The sequence below is a fragment of the Mustela putorius genome, unplaced genomic scaffold (genome assembly GCF_011764305.1).
Source record: "Mustela putorius furo isolate JIRA1106 unplaced genomic scaffold, ASM1176430v1.1 tig00003845_pilon_pilon_pilon, whole genome shotgun sequence".
Lineage (NCBI taxonomy): Eukaryota > Metazoa > Chordata > Mammalia > Carnivora > Mustelidae > Mustela > Mustela putorius.
The window spans coordinates 50,892,115-50,911,432 of NW_025421998.1; the positions used below are offsets into that span (position 1 = coordinate 50,892,115).

At 34.7% G+C, this 19,318-nt stretch overlaps 1 protein-coding gene across 13 annotated transcripts in view; it reads left to right on the top strand.

Moving 5' to 3' along the window:
* The window catches only part of HDAC9 (histone deacetylase 9), a 924,856-nt gene that overhangs the window by 710,123 nt on the left and 195,415 nt on the right, over positions 1–19,318 (top strand). For all 13 annotated transcript variants that reach the window (XM_045062751.1, XM_045062752.1, XM_045062760.1 and 10 more), the window contains 4 exons: positions 8,789–8,844; positions 9,089–9,176; positions 14,517–14,636; positions 14,991–15,088. In XM_045062751.1, coding sequence (XP_044918686.1) covers positions 8,789–8,844; positions 9,089–9,176; positions 14,517–14,636; positions 14,991–15,088 — 362 coding nt within the window. The remainder of the gene's footprint in view (positions 1–8,788; positions 8,845–9,088; positions 9,177–14,516; positions 14,637–14,990; positions 15,089–19,318) is intronic.

The following is a 19,318-nucleotide window of genomic DNA, read 5'->3' on the forward strand; positions in this document are numbered from 1 at the left end:
GTGTTTGGTTTTGATACATAGTATTTCAATGAGAACCGATGCATAAATACACTTAGAAACACTTTAGTGTTAATATTTAGACATTGGGAGGTAATTACTGAGTACTAAACCAGCAGTGCACTAAAAGAGAAATTTTAAAAACAGAATTCAGTCAGCTGGTTTGACATGCTCAATTAGTCTTTGGATAGTATGCAGTTACATTATATGTAAAACATTTTTCTAAGCAGGACAGATTTCTTTGATTTTGTTCTTATAGTGTCCCAGAATAGAGTTAAAGATTAAGTAAAGATCTAATACCTGATTAAACTACTTTTAACAAAGAAACACAATCTCTTGTCAGTTTATTAATATCACAGAGAACTTTAGCACTACGTACTGCAGTTATGTTTTTATAAAGAATAAATCAGAATTATTAAGTTGCTAACAGGACTACTGGCTATTATGTAGTTTAAGTCCAGATCATTGCTTAATATTTTTGAATGGGTATGAATCTTTGCTTTTCTCTTTTGGATTCTGTATATATTGGCTAATTCTGTTATACAACGTGTTCTTGACTTTTATGTTACTCCTGTCATTTGTGATTAGGCCTTTATTTTCCATGATTTCTGAAACCAAAATTACTCTACAGAGGTTGGAATTAGTAGTAGTTCTTTACTATCCATTGAATACATATTTGGGGATGTTAGCAAAATGAAAATACACATTTCTCCTATCCATGAGACCATCCTCATGAATGCAACTAATAAAATCATCAGATTGTTTTACACTCCAGATTTTCGGTTTCATATGTGCCATGGTTATCTGAGCTTATGTAGAAGAATTTGAACTTCGTAGCTTATGTAGAAGAATTTTACTTTAGGTGAGGTTAAAAAAAAAAAAAAAAAACAACTTTAAAGTGGTTCTAGTGATTTGCTTACTCCCAGCCCTTTACTTGCCTGGTGAGGGTTTTACTATGCATATAAAGATTACATGAAGTTTGACATTTTGGTAAATTTAACCAGAAAACGAAAATTTCACAAGTTACAAAAATAGGGTATAGTCCAGAATGATTGGATTCCTTTCCCTCTCATTCAAATCCATTTTTACATATAGACAATGTCCTAGATTCCCTTTCCATGGCTGTGTATGGGAAGCAAATAGTCTCCTGCATTTCCCCATATGATGACATCAGAGAACACATCCTCCTCTTGAACCAAGAGGAAACATCCATAATACTGATCTAGATAACAACAACCACAACAAAAATATGGTTATGAGAACACCCTGGAAACATTGTTACTGTTAGTGATGCTAAAATACTGCCAAAGCTCTATGATTAGTAATGTTCATGACTGAAGAGAATTTAAAACTTGAAAGAAAAGAGATTTAAAAAATCAGATTATTAAGGCAAAGATTACATTGCCCTTAAATTGATATAAAATCACAGAAAAGTACTTTAACTTTCATTTGCTTAGATTAAGTACTTTTCATAACTGAATAAAATGTAAAGCAGGGAGTTTTTTTATGAAGTAAAGTAGAAAGAAATTCAAAGTTATATAGATAGGTATGTTTTACTACCACATTCTGAGATGCTCAAAAAATTAGATGAAGTGAAAACATCATACAAACCTCAAGGTTTGAGAAAATAATTTTTTTCATAAAATGAAAATTATTATTATTAGCATTAAATGAGAAAATAATAAACTGAGCCTCTGAGTCCTTTATTGTATATAGGTTTTCTTATAGTTGTATAAGCTGGTAGATTATTGAGTGTTTTGGAATATACAGTAAATTGATGATTAAAAAGGCTCATTGAAAAATATTCATTGAAGACATATATATTCTTGAGTCAAGGGAAACACTGGTTCAAGTGGTATCCCATAAAATAAACCATTATGTCAGACAATGGTACAGAAAAATACAAAACAAATTCCATTCAGAATCCACTGTGAAAGTCAGACATTTCTGTAAGAATTATCATTTCATTTGAAACATTTTCCCACTATAGTTAATCAAATCAAAATCTCCATTAATTGTAAGGAACAGAGTATTTTATGTGTTTCTAATAGGTGAACTCCCACAAAAACTGGGATGCAGAAGTTGGGACCTTTGAGATAATGGAGAACTTACAGCCAAGAGCAAATCAACGGAATCACCAGAGGGATAAGAGCCAGAGTAGTATCTATTCACAAATGTATTTTATCATTCTTTACGCCAGGCACTATGTAAGTCTAGGTGATAAAATGGTGAGCCAAGTCATAGAGGGGTGACCGCACTATGGGGAGTATAGATGTAACATTAATTATATAATCACAATAATTGAAAATAATGAAAACAAATAATCACACTAAGAGGTACGTCATCATAAACTAAGAGGAGTTCTCAGAAACAAGTGTTGGCAGATCGCTAAGTACGTATTATAGAGGATCTTGATGTTGACCTGCAGGGTCTCAGGGATGGTTTCTCTGTGGAGATAATGGAGCTGAAATATGCAGATGAGGAGGTGTTATCCAGGTAAAGGAAGAGGGTATAGAAATGGAAGGAATTCCATTATGAAGTAGGAGCCTGTGCAAAGGCCTGTGGCTAGGAAAACAGGCACGCTAAAGGAACCAAAAGGCCACTGTGACTGGAGTGGAGAAAGGAAAGTGGATGGTGGTGCAAGATGAAGCTGAAGAGGTAAGCAAAGCCGGGTTGTACAGTGTGGCTAGTCTTCAATGCTTTTTTTCAGGTCCTAGACCATCTAGGATGGAATCCCAGCCCTCTCACTTGCTGGTATGATTCTTGAGCAAGTTCTTTAATCTTTTTGTGCTTTGATTTTGTCATTCGTGAAATGAGGATAATAATGTTATCTGCCCTCAGATGATGTTAGGATTAAATAAGTAATAAAATATTAGAGTTTATTATTTATCACATTTGTATTTGCATTATTTTACGTACTATATAGTACATGATAGCAATATAGTATAACGCTATTATTTGTCACTTTGCCTTGTTTATTTTGTTTTTATTAAGATGAAAGGCTTTTATGTATGTTTTTTATTGTCAAGGCAACAATTCAATATAGGAAACAAATGATTACAGGGGGAAAGGGAAAAGTATAGGTGAGGTGTTTTTGAATAGGTAAGAGACAGTGGGATTAAGTACACAGGGAATTAATTGCTCTTAGGATCAGGGACTGGTAGAAGTAGATGGTTAGATCTGATTATGGAAAGATGAGGAAATTTTATTCTAATTGCTTCTATTTTTTAATTGAAATAAGAAGCTAGGTCATCAGCAAAGGGGAAAAATGAGCAGGGGTTAATGGAGATTTGAAGAAAGAGAAGAAAGTAGAAATAACTCTCCTAAAATATAGAGTTAATTGGCTAAGGAATGTGGTACGATTGCTGGGCATCTTGAAGAGCCTATCTGAGGTTTGTAATCATGACTTCAGAGGAAGACCAGTTATATCATTTTTATATAGGCTTAGTTGCAGGAAGAGAGCAGATGTGAGTTATATTTAATTAGTTTTGTAATTTTATCAGAGGAATGTGTTGAAGGAAGAAAGGGACAAAGTGACTAGAAGTATTTATGGGCTGGATATATGTGCCCCCCAAATTTATAATGTTGAAGCTCTAACTCCTAATGTGACTGTATTTGAAGACCTTTCGTCTGGGAGGAGGTGATAAAGGTGACAAGAAGTCGTAGGGGTATGACCCTAATCTGATAGGACTAATGCTCTTATAAAGGGGGACGAGATATAAGAATTCTCTAATTCCCTAGCCTTGTGTGTGTACACTCAGAAGAAAGGCCATATAAAGACCCTAGGAAAAAGACAGATATTTGCAGACTGAGAAGAGTGCTTTTAACACAAACCCAACTCTGCCAGACCTTAATCTCAACTTCAGACCTTAATCTCAGCCTCCAGAACTAGAAAAGTAAATTTCTGTTGTTGAAGTCACCCAGCCTGTGGTACTTTGTTATAGTAGCCTGAGTGCATTAATATACCAGGGGAGTATACTGGGGGGAGAAAAGTACAAGATATCTAAAAGTATATGCAAGGAAGTGAATACAGTGATGGACCCTAAAGTCTAACCAGATAAAGAGGGAAGGAATATGGTGATAGGAATGAGTGATGGATAGCAAAAGTTCAGTAAGATCAATGAATTGGAAATCTTGGTTGTAGTTGGGGCGTTAACTGGAAATTAGGATAGTAAGAGAATAGGATGTTTGACATTATGGAATAGATGTCTTATTGAAAATGGCAAGGCCTAGGAATATGACTGTAAGTGGAAGACAGTCATTTAAGACGAGGAATCAGAACTGAAATATCAAGATATTGAACGGAGTGTCTGTATGTATGGCATTGAAATCACTAAGAATAATTACTGGAGGAATGATAGAAAAGCAGAACTTCAAAAGGCAAAATACTCAAGGAGTGGATGTAGACCTAAGTAGATGGATTTGAGTGATATTTAGAATCAAATCAACAGGAATTGGTCATGAAAAAATAACTAACTAAATAAAATAAAGTGAAATGGAGGAAGGTTAGGGCGAGGGAGCCATTAAGGATAATTCATGGGTCTCTGACGTGAGCCACTGGATGAATCATTGGTAAGTTAGAGAAGGCTGGGAGAAGATCGGAAGTTTGATTTTGGATATATTAAATTTGAAGTGAACTTCCAAGTGAATATTTAAGTGAAGATATTGAGTAGGTGGGCTAATAATTTTGGTCCAGTGCTCAGTGGAGGGCTTATCTTAGAAATAGAAATCTGTGAAGTATCTGATGATGGGTGGTAACTGAATCCACAAGAGTGATGGCATTGCCTTGGAAGCAAGTGTGGAAAGAAGAGAAAGAGAAGTCTAAGACTGGGCCATGAATAATTTTAATAATTGATGAGCAAGCTGAGGAGTAGGAGCATTCAAGGGAGACTGATTAGGAAGTGGAAAGAGATAAATAAACCAGTGGAGCATGAAATCACAGAAACCAAGAGAAGAGAGTGTTTTTATTCTTATTTTTATTTATTTATTTATTTGTTTATTTATTTATTTATTTTAGAGTGTTTTTAAAATGAAGATGTAGCCCATAGTGTTTAAAGTTGACCAGGGGTCCCATAGTCTGAGAGCATAATAATGTCTTTGAAATTAGTGACATGGAGGCCATGGTGACCTTAGTAAAAACTTCTTAATGAACTAAGAAAGTGGAAGATAAATCAGAGATAGGTTATTGAGGCAGAGGTGAGGCCAAAGGAGACAGCAAGGTAGACCACCATTTCAAGAATTTTGCTTGCTAAAGGGGAAGAAACATGTAGAAATGAGGGATCAGTGGGATTAAGGATAGAGGCACATAGTATATTATACATATGTATATATTTGTATTGTTTTGATATATATATATATAAATTTTTATTTTCAAGATGATGAAAATGAGCTTATTTAAATCTGAATGAAATATATATATAATTTGGAATTTTAATATGAATTTAGTATGTCAGCGAGAAAAACATAACGTAAATGATGGTGGAAAAGTAGGAGGGGATGGGATCCTAACTGCAGGTGGTAAAATTGATCTTAGGAGGACTAACATTTCCTCTAGTGTAACAGGACTGCTTGAGGACTCAGTCTCAGTCATCTTACTGTGTTTATCTTTTCTCTCTGAGTGTGATCTAATCCTTTCTTACAAGAAAGTATTGTGGAGGGTGGGTGCATTGGGTTTTACGTTTCAAAGCATCAGTGAGACCCAAGGAGTACACCAGTTCCGTCTTTTCTGAATGCAGGCTTGCATGGTGTAAGAGAGGAAGCAGCTACCACTTGAGCAGATTGTGGAAGAAGCAGCCCTCTTCAAGGCTTTGGCTGTGGAAAGGGGGTGCACTCAGAAAAGACAGGGAAAATGTAGGGGTGTTTGCCATTAATGAGAACACAGTGGAAGCTTTGGGTGGATCAGAATCATAATGACCCGGAAAAGATTTGTTATTGCAAGAAGATAATTTTCAGCCCCAGATGAAGCAGTTTTAGAAGCAGTTTAGCAGAATGGTGGAGGTTACTTTGGAAAATTATAAAGTGAAAGGCACACTCCTTTCTCAAGGAATTTGGCTATAAGAGAGAGGAGAAAAATAGAAATCAAATACTATTTGACTTTTTTCCCTCTATAAACTAGCTAATTATTTATGTGATTTTTACTTCCATGTTGTTTCTTTTTATTTATTTATTTATTTGACAGAGAGAAATCACAAGTAGATCGAGAGGCAGGCAGAGAGAGAGGAGGAAGCAGGCTCCCTGCTGAGCAGAGAGCCCGATGCAGGACTCGATCCCAGGACCCTGAGATCATGACCCGAGCCAAAGGCAGCGGCTTAACCCACTGAGCCACCCAGGCGCCCCTCCATGTTGTTTCTTAACATGATTTCTATTCAGGTTGATGTTTTTAAATAAATTCTTTATTTTTTAAAGTTATTGTTAAATTCCAGTTGATATACAGTATAAAATTCATAAATAATACTTTCTAAAATCCTTTCGTCCAAGCCATGTCATACTTTTCCCTCCTGCCCAGAATATCCTTTAAAATTTTTCTCTACCTTTATGATCACAGCTCTTCCTATAAGACAAATTCAAATGTACGTTTCAACTTTCTCTTTGTTTTACATCTTCATTGTGAAATAATTAGTGTTTATTGTAAAACCATTTTCAAAAAATATGAAATTATAAATTTAAAATAACCATGCAATACTATCACTCAGTGATATCATAATGTGTCTGTTATTTTTAACACTAATACTTCCAAAGTTGATATCTTTCTCTTCTACTCAGTATTTATAATAGCAAAATTTTAGTGGCTGACTAATATTCCGTGGTATAGATTTACCATAATTCACTTACACATTCTCCTAGTATTAGCTAACTTACGTAATTTCTAGTTTTCCTATTGTAAATAAAACATCTTTTATATAAATGCTTGCCTACAAGCATAGTAACACCTTTAGGGCAAAAATTCTTTAAGTATATTAGTAATTGAAAGGGTAAATGTTTTTTTAAAGGCTCTAAACATATATAGAGATGGATTATTTTCCAGGAATGCTTTAATAAATTATCTTCTCCTGGGCAGCATTTGTGAGTTATGAAGTACCGTTGCATTGTTAGCATAGAGTATTGAAAAAAGAAATCCAATTTCCTGGGTGAAGAAGTGTTTTTCCATTAGGATTTTCATCAACTTTTATTTAATTATTAATTTTGTTGAATATTTTTTCTTATAGTTATTGATCACTGGAAATTTTTCTTCTTTGTATTGTCTTTCCATGCCCTTTCGCTGTAAAACATAGTAGTTTTTTTAAAAAGTGTATTTGTTTTAGTTGAATTGTAAAAGATCATTAGTATTATGAATCCAATTACAGAAATTCATTACATGCTAATTATATTGCTTGTATTATATTTATTTCATCCTGTTACCTTCCTAGTAAGATATATTGCACCTATCATAATCTTTACTTAATAATCTATCCTCAGGATTCCTTTAGCACACTAAAGTGTCACTCTTCAATCTTAAAATTTCAGTCTGTTTGGTCTTGTGTGGTTCATTAAATAGTTTCTCTCATATTAGTCGTTTATTGCCAGAAAGATAGTATTTTAAGAACTGTTATAGGAAATATGTTTTTCACGATTCCCACATTTAAAAATGGTATTGTGTTATTTGACTTCTAGTTTGCTTCTGAGATTATCATTATGTATATGCTCATCAAAATGTGTAACAAATTAATCATTGTATGTTGGTTACCATACATCCTAGAAAAATTTATGTATATTTAAAGTCCTAGGGAATAGATTATTTTTCTTGATATATCTTTATGCTTATAGTAAGATGTAGGAAAAAAATACCCCTGGGGTATATTAAAATCATTTCAAAAGTTTTAGGTTTCTATATTAAAGAAATATCTTTGTGTATGTTACTTGAATCTTGATCTTAGGAGGACTTGATCTTAGGAGTTAAGTGAAAGGTGGTGTGAACCATCTGATGAATGATTTTTTTTCATGTCTAGCAACCCAACTTTTCTGAGCATGCTGGCTTTATAACGATTTATAGTTCCTTGCCTTCATGCTGGAGTTACTTCAGCTTTCCGTGATGCATTCCAACTAATCTGGAGGTTAAGGCATTCCTTGATCATGGATAGATCTGATTGCTATTCAGCCCTGGAATTCTTTATAAAATTCCAGAACATGGGCTAAAAATTGACTTAGGGAATCCAATAAAGTTGCAAGTCTTGGCAGTCATCCAAGCTAAATTTATAGACTGGAAGAAATATGGGCCTTCCATTGTTCTCTTTTTCACCTTTCTGGGTTTCTTTTGTGTGTATGTGAGTGTGTGAGTATAAATTTATCATTTTGCTGACAATGGAGTGGAAATAACCATTAAGAAAATCCAGCTAAAGAATTTTCACTTTGGATCTTCCCTGGTCTTTCCAAATTTTAACCCAAACCTGCACCAAAGTGAATTTCTTCTTCCTCTGTAGGATGTTGTTTTCATAAAATAAGAAGTTGTTCTTGAAAATGAATCATGCTAGTATAACAGCTGCTATATATATATTTGCCAGCTAGGTACAACTCCTGAATCCCTGTTCTTCCCCTTGCTCTGTAGGAGCCTTCTTTTTGAGACATGATCTGATAAAATGTTATCATATATATTGTTTCTGTTCATTCTCAGAAAAGGCAGTGGGGTCAAGAAAAGAAGCTCTGAAGGCCTCTTAGAGACTTGAATCTTTTTGTGCACACCTGATGCTCTGTAGTACATGGAGATCCAGGCAATCCTCCCATATCTGAGCATTGAAAACCTGTCTTATTTTTACAGAATGGGTTTGCTGTTGTAAGGCCCCCAGGCCATCATGCTGAAGAATCCACAGCCATGTAAGTACCAGGGACTGTTGCCCATCTCTAAGCACCACGGTTCCTGGCAGTCACCTGCCCCGTGCATGTCTCTGAAGCCTCTAATTGTTAGCAGATGGACTGAAAAATCTTGCAAGGTACTCCCAGAAGCAGATTTATGGCTTCAGAGATCATATAGCATTTTAAAAAATGCTCTGAACATTATTTATAATGGTTTTCCTGGCTGATTTGCTTTCTTATTTCTCTGTTCTTCTCTATTCCACAGGGGTTTCTGCTTTTTTAATTCAGTTGCAATTACCGCCAAATACTTGAGAGACCAACTAAATATAAGCAAGATATTGATTGTAGATCTGGTATGTATTCCTGGACAGAGCTGCATTTTCAGTGACTCTAGATAAAAGGGAGTGTATTTGTATTTCTCTGTTAGGTTGTCCTGCTTTTAGCGCTTGCAAACAACTGACGGGTGTGTTTCCTTTGAATGTGGAAACTCATTAAATTCAAGATTGCAGTTCTGAAACCATAAACATTCACGTTTCACTTTCATGGTGTTAACTGCAATTTAATGAGAAGAAGGCGCAGATCAGGGCAACTTTTATGATCCTTAAATGAATTGATACTTCCACAGTTAAAATAACCCAACAGAACCTGAATTTACTTTTCCCTACAGAATATAGACTTTAAATAGTCAGATGTTCTGGAAAGAATGCTGTTGCTTTGGTAACCAATTGGCCATTTCCCTTGGTTAGCAATCATGTTGCTTGTTGTGCAACAGTGGTATTATTAAAACAAGTCAGCATGTCATTCTTTCTGAAAAGATCTGAGATCATGTATGCCAGTTTGGGATGACTCCCGGCAGGAACCCTGAGTGATTAAAAGTCAGAGGCATTAGATTAGTCTTGCATTTTAACATGATGCGTTCTTACACAATAGAGTTATAATTTGCTTAACAAATGGCTTGTTTAAATGCAGATGACACTTGGCATGTTGTCTATAGTATATTCATGAATAATGAGCTGGAGATCTGCCCCATACAGAAAGGCCAACCCAGGAAAGGGCGAAAGAGAGCTGACTGGTGATTTATGAGCCCCGTTTTCGGTTTGCCTCTAGTTCACGAGGAGGTGTAATAGGTTGTCTGACAAAGCATAGACAGGAAATGAACCCTGGCATCCAAAGAGAACCTGCTACATCTGCACTTAATTAATTTTTGCAGGTGATAAAAGATTTAAAGGCAAAATATGTTAAAAGTTTTTTTGAAGTGCAAGGCTTAATAGTCTAAATCTTGTTCATATCTGCACTCATAATTAAATCTTATTGGGAAGTCGTGGCCTCACCATCCAGCCCTCTGATTCAGTTAAGCAAGTAAACTAAAGGGTTTTAGAAAGTATGAACAAAGCCATGTGAAGAAATACTTAGTTGAGTTGAAAAGAAGATAAAAAGAATGAAAGACTGATAACCATTTCTAATGGTTGGTAGGAATGGATGTTTTCCACATACTGTAGTGTCGCTACCCACAAGTACTTTGGTGCTAAGAACTTTCCATGTATTTTCCAAATATGGTAGAGTTTCACTAAAGGTCATAGTTCACCATTAAAAAAAATGTGTTGAAGGCCTAGATATACTACAAAAGCAAGGTCTTTAAAGGTCTTAAAATTTTATAAAAATGAGAACATCAGTACCTCTATTCCTATGTACATACAAAATGACATTTTCATTAATTGGTATTTATAGATTTGTATGATTCTAACATAGTAAATTTAAAAAATAATTTAATACAGTTCTAGTACTATAACTTCTGCTAGAAACATAAGCCAAGAACTTAGAGAAAGGATAGCAGATGAAGACCAAGGATTGTGGAGAAATTTTTCTAAGCTTTCTAAATTTGTCAGAATTATGCAGGAAGGAGATTGGTAAACTGTCCTATCCTTAGAAATCTTTTAGTATTACTTCCTAAGAAATCTACTCTGCTGTCATTTTATGGTTCTATGGAGATAGCAATTGTTAAGAGTCTCTGTGAAAGCACATTTGTGATAACCAAACTCTAAAGTAATGAATTATACAACAGTCTTAGGAGCTAAAATGGCTTGCTTGTGATAGATTTGTCTGTAAAGTTTTTTTTTATATATTTATTATATATCTATGTTAAATATGTAATGTTTATATTCTTATATATTAATACAAGACTGCTCTAGATAATTCGATATGATTATAAAATAAGTTGGTTGGAAGCTCCAAGGAGTGTCCTGTAAGCTTACCGGCCTTTGATTGTAAATTTGCTCTGTTATCCAATCATTAAGGATACTGATTTCCCAGCAGGCTGTAGTAGAGGAGAAGTTTTTGTTTCAAATCCTCTAAATAAAAGTTCTGTCCAAAGGGTTGCCTCTGAGATCACCACCAGCCCGCATATTCTTACTTTCAGGTCTTCCAAATTCTGCAGCTGCAGGGATACTTTGAGGAAATTCCCTTGTTTCTTCCAGCTGCTGAGAAGGAAGTTTTAAAATGCCACGTGGCGCAGAAACATCCGTTCTCCCTGGCTGACAGGTCTATTCTGCAAGTTAGCAAAGGAGGAGTAAAGGTTCTTCAATGGCAAAAGAATTTAATTCCTGCATACCCAAAGTCACATACTTTAGCTCATCAGTGTGAATTGGCTCCACAGATTCTTGGGCCAAGAGAGGGCAAAGCTACTCCATTGTCCAGCGACTAGTTTCAGCATTTTTACATGCCTAGTAAATAGAGTGCCAGAGCTCTAATTCACCGCTTATTTGGGGCGACAGCCAAATTCAGGGGCACTGAATATTTTGGGCAGGAATGATTCTAGTTGATGTGTGGAGCTTATTCATTCCAGTTCTCTTTCTGGGGAGAGTCCAGAGACATTCAGATTGGTGAGGAAAGGGAGCAGGTGCACTTGCTTTTCAACTCACAAAAGATTCTTCATTGTGTTTGGGGCATGAACCATCCCCGAAAGTAGGATTTGCATGTATGATTCAGGTAGCCTTTATGCAATGTGACTTTCAGTTGAAAATAATACCTTTTAGATTTAATTTATTAAAAAGTCACATCATGTGACCTAGATTTGGGGTAAATTCATTGTTAGTTAAGCACCAAATTTAATAATTGTCAAAAGTGCCTATACTAAATAATTATAAGTGACAAAGTAGCTGGTCAAATAGATGATTTATTTAAAGCTCTTTTAACATTATAATGAGAATATATTGGCTCTAAATCCTTATAGAAAATAAATTTTCACAGTATATTTTTAACCAATAAAAATATTGAAATGATTTTTCAGCATTTCCCAGTATATTTTAGAAATAAGGTCAGTTTGAGTCCTTTAGTATTTCAGTTCATCTCATTACCGTAGTAATTCCTCACAGTCACCAACAATTTTCTTACGTTAGTTTAGTATATATTTGTTGTTATGGAGAGAAAATTCTGAGATCATACCTGAGTAGTAAGTACTTTTTATAAATATTTTGCAGCAGAGAAAGCTGAAAAAGTATTCTCAAGTTTACACTATAAATTGTTGCCCAAAACTGAAGGCATATTTAGGTTTACCTTTATTCCTAAATACTTTGTGAATATGAACATGAAACCAAAGATTATCCAAGTATTTTCAGAATGGATTTATGTATTTTAATGAATAATGTCTGTTGAACCTTTACTAGAATATAGGCAAGATTATATTTCTTATTCAGAAGTATATGTAATGAGTACCCAACATGTTTTTCAAAAATAAATGATTTTATATCTAAGACAATTCATCATCTTTTATTTGACCTTTTTAAATAAACCATCACAGCATCACTACGGAAATATAAGTAATCAAGGCATTATTTTTCTGGTTTTCAAAGTGTAGACCCATTAAGGGCCAGAGCAAATTTTTCTTACAATGCTGACTAAAAATTCTATCATGTAGTAAAAATGCAGACATTTCTTCCTTGTTGTTTTTCATAGTATCTTGTTTGTCCACCCTCTCGGTATCTAGCAGCAAACTCAAAGACGTGCGTTTGTTTCATTTTTGTTCAGGTAAAGGAAAATAGTTTTGCTATTCTGCCTTCTTTTTATTTTTTATTTTTTTGATCATTCAGAAATCCAGGCATTAGTATATTTTCAGTAAGTTATTTTTTTTTCCCCTGATGTGTATGCCTTGAGCCATAACAAATTTCTGGTTGCATACCTTCCCCAATATTTTATGATTCCTTAACTGATTTTGGATATGTGTATAATGTAAGAAGAGGGGATGATTAGTGTATGTCTACACTGGATAATAAGTTCAATGCAGGCTTTCAGAATCCAATGAAGGGAGGCTTTGGTGGTATTTAGTGAGAGAGTTTTGGACTAAAGATTGAGGTGAAGACAAGTTATATAAACCTCAGTAAGGAGCAGTGATGACCACCACCTTACTTCACAGATTTGCTAACAAGATCAAAGAGGTAATGAATATTAAGTATAAATTAATATATGATGGCTATAAGTTTGGCCTTGAGTGTAAGAAATAGATTCAATTTCTATTTTATTTTATTTCTATTTTATTTTGTTCAGGAGATACTAGGAAACATATTATTTGAGCTTCTTAACACTTGAGGTCCTCCAGTGAAGACATTTTCAAAAATGCTATTATTAGTTTTATTTTTTATATCTCTTTCAGCAATTCCAGTATATGTCTATATCATAAAACAACAGAACCAGCAAATAACTGTAAAGAGTTAAATCATTATTATAACAAATGTCCTAAAAGTTTTTTCATTCATTTTAATGTTATAGGAATTTTTTTTTTCTTTTAAGGGATGGTGTGGTATGGAGGTGGGGGGACAAAAAAGAAGAGAAAGGAGGCTAAGGAGGAGAGCCATGATAGAATATCAAAATTAGGTAGATTGGACAAGTTTGCATGAAGCTCTGTGCCATCTTTTTGCGTGGCCCAAGTGATTTAATAGCTGATGAGCTCATGCTCCTGTGTCTTCAACTCTTGCCATCATGATTTTACCAAAATAAAGTATGAAGTCTTTTTTGCATCTGGCGTCTCTTTTGAAGTAATTCTAACTGCTGAGGGATTGCTAACTGAACTGAATGCTCCAAGAAGGCCAATTTACTCAGCTGGTTGCAAAGCCTTTGACCTTAATGGTGGGACTTGGCAAATCAATGCATACATGTATGTTTAGTGTTCTGTCAAGAATTGTGAAAATGCTCTGTAAGCCATAGATCCTTCTGCAGAATACTAGTTTGTAGTTTAAACATTAGTCTTTCTTCAGAGGCCAATGAGGCTAGTTAATTAAGCCTGAGGGGTTATGAACTGTTGGCAGTTAATAAGTCATAAAATTCCTCCATAAAACAGGATGCGAGATTCCATCACTGAAGCAAAGAGTACAAAGGGCCGGTGTATAAATATCTAATTGTACCAAAGGACTGGGCTTTCTCAATGACTGCTCATCTGGAGTCTCCAGGGCATGTTCGCTGTGGTTTCCTGATTTTTAGAAGCCAGTTTAAAAAATGAGTGCATTAAAGGGTAATTTGCCTGAAAGTTCAGGAAGTAAAGGGGGTGGTGTGGAAGCAAGCTGAACGGGAGAAAGAAGGAGGGACATAGTGAGAAGACAGAAAATGAGAAGGAGGGTGGGGTAGAAAGGGAGCTAGAAATAAGAAAAGTTGTCTCCACGCAGTGAACATGACTGTATTTGTCATCTGTTTTCTTTTCCTTGTAGGATGTTCACCATGGAAATGGTACACAGCAGGCCTTTTATGCTGACCCCAGCATCCTGTATATTTCACTCCATCGCTATGATGAAGGGAACTTTTTCCCTGGCAGTGGAGCCCCAAATGAGGTTCGGTTTATTTCTTTAGAGCCCCACTTTTATTTTTATCTTTCAGGTAATTGCATTGCATGATTACCCCTAATTTTCTTGTCCTTTGCTGGTGTTTTAAATTACACGAGATTACTGAATTGTCCCATGGGACCAAGAACCAGTGCAGAACAAGTGCATAACCCAGAGCACTGGTTGTCAAGCAAGGTTGGGCTGATTTGACATGTTGTTTGATGTTTGTTTCAAGAGCTCACATGTGTTTGTTTTCCTCTCTTTTTGCTTTCTTCCCTGCACCCTCCTCTACCCACTGTGTTGTGGGGTTTTCTGTTTGTTTGTTTTTTGTTTTTGTTTTTGCTTTTGTTTTTTTCTTCCTAGGTTGGAACAGGCCTTGGGGAAGGATACAATATAAATATTGCCTGGACAGGTGGCCTTGATCCCCCCATGGGAGATGTAGAGTACCTTGAAGCATTCAGGTTGGTACTTCTTTTTCTGAAACTAGCAAATTAGAAAAGAAATGTCCATTGAAACGACACCAAATGTAAAAGAGAAATGTAAGCTTTAAATAAGGGAAAGTGGCTAAAGGAGCCATTCCATTAAACGTTCAAAAAACATTTTGTTTTGGGACCTGAATATAGCTCCAAAGCCACATAAAGAATATGTGTAAGAAAAAAGGTACATCAAGACCTACTTGTAGTTGTACAGGTATATTGGCCAATCGCCCAGGCATTCTACGCCCTCTCTGCCAAAATGAGAAGGGGAAAAAATTTATTAAGTAATTCTGGAAACTCGTGCCTATTCTACCAATATTGTCATGTAGAATGGACATTAGCATATTAGATGCTCCGATAAGGCCTTCATTACCCACATAACTTTGTTGAACAGGCATTTCCCAAACTTCACTGGACTACAGATTTCATTTTTCATATAGCACCACTCAATATTCTTGGTTCTGCAGAGCTAGCTTGCTTTTGGAATGTTGGCTTAGGCATCTCATTTCATGGGAGAGTAAATGACTTTTCTCTTTCATAAAATATTTTACCTCTCACATTAAACATCAACTGATTAATTAGTAGTTTTCAGTTTCTGTACAAAATGCAGCAAGTAATTTAAATGTATATTTATATATATATATAGTGTATTTTGCTACTTGGTCCTTCTAAACAAAGAACTTTTAAAATTAAGCAAGTAATGCAACAAATCAAAAGCTTTCTTTTTTAATATTGAATTTTTTTTTTTTAGAAAAAGGCATATTTTATTGTCTAGCGTTAAAAAAATATTTTCAGTTCTTGGAAAGGACTGTTTTACAGAGAAATATCAGATTGTGTAATACATAGTCACTTGCAAGATTTTAGGAGATTTTAACCCTTTGGTAATGCATGATTTTGGGGTGTTTTGTTTAGTTGAAAACAAAAACCAGCAACTACATAAGAAACCTTAAAAGCATTATTTTAAAATTTATCATTTATAAGTTCCCAAGGGGGAATATCCTATTGCTAATACATTTGAAATGTAAGGAAATAATAGGGAGATTTTTCAGTAAGTGAGTGTGGGTGAGTTTCTGCTGTCCTATATATAATGCATACTTAAAATTTCTCATTTGAGAGTCATTTTTCATTTGAAAACAGGCCTAGGAAAAATGATAGAAAATCGCTTTTTTCAAGAAAATACGTTGAAAGTAAATATATTTGGTTTGGTTTTGGGATATTAAGGAAAATTCTACACACATTCCAGATTTTTACTTTGAAAATATATATATTTATATTCAAATATATACACTATTTATAGAAAAAATAGCTGAAATAACTTTACTTAAAGACTTGTGTTGTCTATGAAGATATTTTAGGTTAATTTACAATAAAACTAAAAAAAACTTCATTAAGAGACTTTCATTATTATTAAGAAATGATAATAAATAATAAATATTAATTATTAAGAGAGTTTCATTATTATAAATTCTGTTTACCTATATTTGCAACTTAAATGTTATTCGTATCTTAGAGGAACTCTAACGGGATAATAGACTTTAATATTATATCACATATGAATTTATTTGTTTACCAAGTTAACTTGATAACTTGCATGATACATTAAGTTCTCAATCTTCCTTAGTTTTTTATTATCATAATACTATTTGGGGTACTATGGCTTTACTTAAAAATGAATTATGCATACCCAGCAGGGAAGGAGAATTTATATTTTGTACTACTTGTTTGCACATCACAAAGTGAATGATGGGTAAGAATGTTTACAAAGAACCCCTGTGAACACAATAATTTTATTAAATAATTAAATAAGTATTAATATTAATTATAATAAAGTATATATTAACATATAACATATTATAACATCTATTATATAACATATATTGTAACATGTTAACATATATTAAGTATATGTTATGTTTTTTGAATGAAAATTAAGTGAATCAGGGCTCCTGAAAGTGACTTAATATCCTCAAGATTGGTACCTTCCTGTTGCCTGAATGTGGACACTTTATATTAGCAAACTTTTCTATAGTTTCCACTGCAGTTACCATTTCTAAGCTTAATTAGAGGAGGCAGTATTATTTAGATAGACTGCAGAAATGTAAAACTGCATCTTTTAATGTTCATAGTTATTTAGGAACCAGATTTAAACCATAATAATTAATTTTGAACTATACTGTGTTTGCTGTTCGACTTGTATGACTAGAAGTACTTAGGAGCTTCTCATAGAGGAATCAAGAAAGTAAGTCATACATTCAAAAAGATTCATACAACAGATTGTATTCCAGGCACAGTGATAAGCACTTGGAATTTTGAGCTGACTTGCTCTCAAGAATCATAAAAGAAGTGATACTCACTGTTCTAGAAAATGGGTATGATTAGACATAGAGAGGATAAAATGATGAACTCTTCCTGAAGGGAAGTATTGTTCAGGAAGTATTGTTCAGACTGTACTTTCAAAGATGAGTGGGGGTTTTCAAGGGGTAAAGGAATTGGAGTGGGGGGTACTCATAATAGAGAGAATAGACTGTGAAAAGCATTTACACATGAAATGATCTTGCTATCTTGGCTTAAGAGCATAAGGGTGGGATTGCCTGGCAGGCATAGAGATCATACTCCATAAACTTTTGTTGGCAAAGAATGGGAATATATAAATTCCTTTCTAATCTGGGGCTTTAGTGAAATACACTCCAATATAATTTTTGATGTAGTATTACCTTATAAGCATATGCTTCGTAATATCATGTAGTTACCTTGTTTACCAGTATTAAAACTGGAGATCTTTTTGGCATCTTTTGTGGGTGTACAATATGGAGATGGTGGGAAAAGTAAATGGTGCCTTTTCTTTTTTCTTAATTTTTAATTGTTTCTGTACTGCGATAAGTATCTTTGAAGGGAAAGCCTCTCTCTGTGAAGCTATAGGGGGATGTAAGGAGGCTGCTTATTTTACCAGCCTACATTTGTCATGTATATTATTCTTGTTTCTATTATGTATTTTTTACGTAGCAAAAAGACTATTGCAGCAAACAAAAAGTTTTCATGTTTGCTATAAGTTATCCCCCAAATTACTGAAGGATATATTTAAGATTTTTCTTGAGTTTTAAAAATGTTCATTAATGTCAAATATCTTTTATGTGGAACTAAAAGGTATTCCAAGGCTACCATTTTAGGGGCACCTGGGTGGCTGAGGTGGTTAAGCATCTGCCTTCAGCTCAGGTCATGATCCCAGGGTCTTGGGAGAGAGCCTTGCATCAGTCTTCTTGCTCAGCAGGGAGCCTGCTTCTCCCTCTCACTCTGCATGCCTGCATCCTACTCCTCCTGCTTGTGCTCTCTCTCTCTGTCAAATAAATAAAATCTAAAAAAAATAAATAAATAAAGGAGGGGGAGAGGGAGTCCTGGGGGTCTCCTTCTTTCCTGCCACCAAGCCTACCATTTTATAAAATAATTACATTTTGATTGAGGTCTTACATTCTTACATGCCAAGTCTTAGATTAGAAATTTTATAAATATTATAGCTGGGGTGCCTGGGTGGCTCAGGTGGTTAAGTGACTGCCTTCGGCTTAGGTCATGATCCTGGAGTCCTGGGATCGAGTCCCACATCGGACTCCCTTCTCAGCAGGGAGTCTGCTTCTCCTGCTGACCTCTCTCCTCTCATGCTTGCTCTCTCTCTCTCTCTCTCTCTCAAATAAATAAATAAAATCATTTAAAAAATTATTATTAAACATTATAGCTAATTCTTAAGTGCTTTGTATAAGGCACAGAACTTCTAATTGTAAAGGCCAGGGTGTGAACTCAGTTTATATCTCTAAAATCTTTCATACCACATTGCTGCTCTTTTCTACTATTCACGATTTAAAAGACCAAAGAGTGATAAAACACAATGAACTTCTACCAAAATGTAAGACCTTCATCCCAAGTCTAAGTCATAAATGTTTAGTACACAGCATGGCAAAAAAGGAGCTGTTAAGTAATATTGACTGAATAAATCAAAGAATAAATGAATGAGTCAAAGAAAGAAGGAATGATACTGGTTACAGTGTCATTGGAAACCCCTGGTATTAAGTAAACCTAGCAAAAGTCCAAAACCTAACTATCTCTTGGCCCTTCGAGAACTTTACAAGGAACTTTGAATACCCATTCATTTGCTTAAAATGTCAGATGTCTTTTCTTTATTCAATAAATATTTTGTCGAATGCCTCCTAAGCACTCATTGTTTCA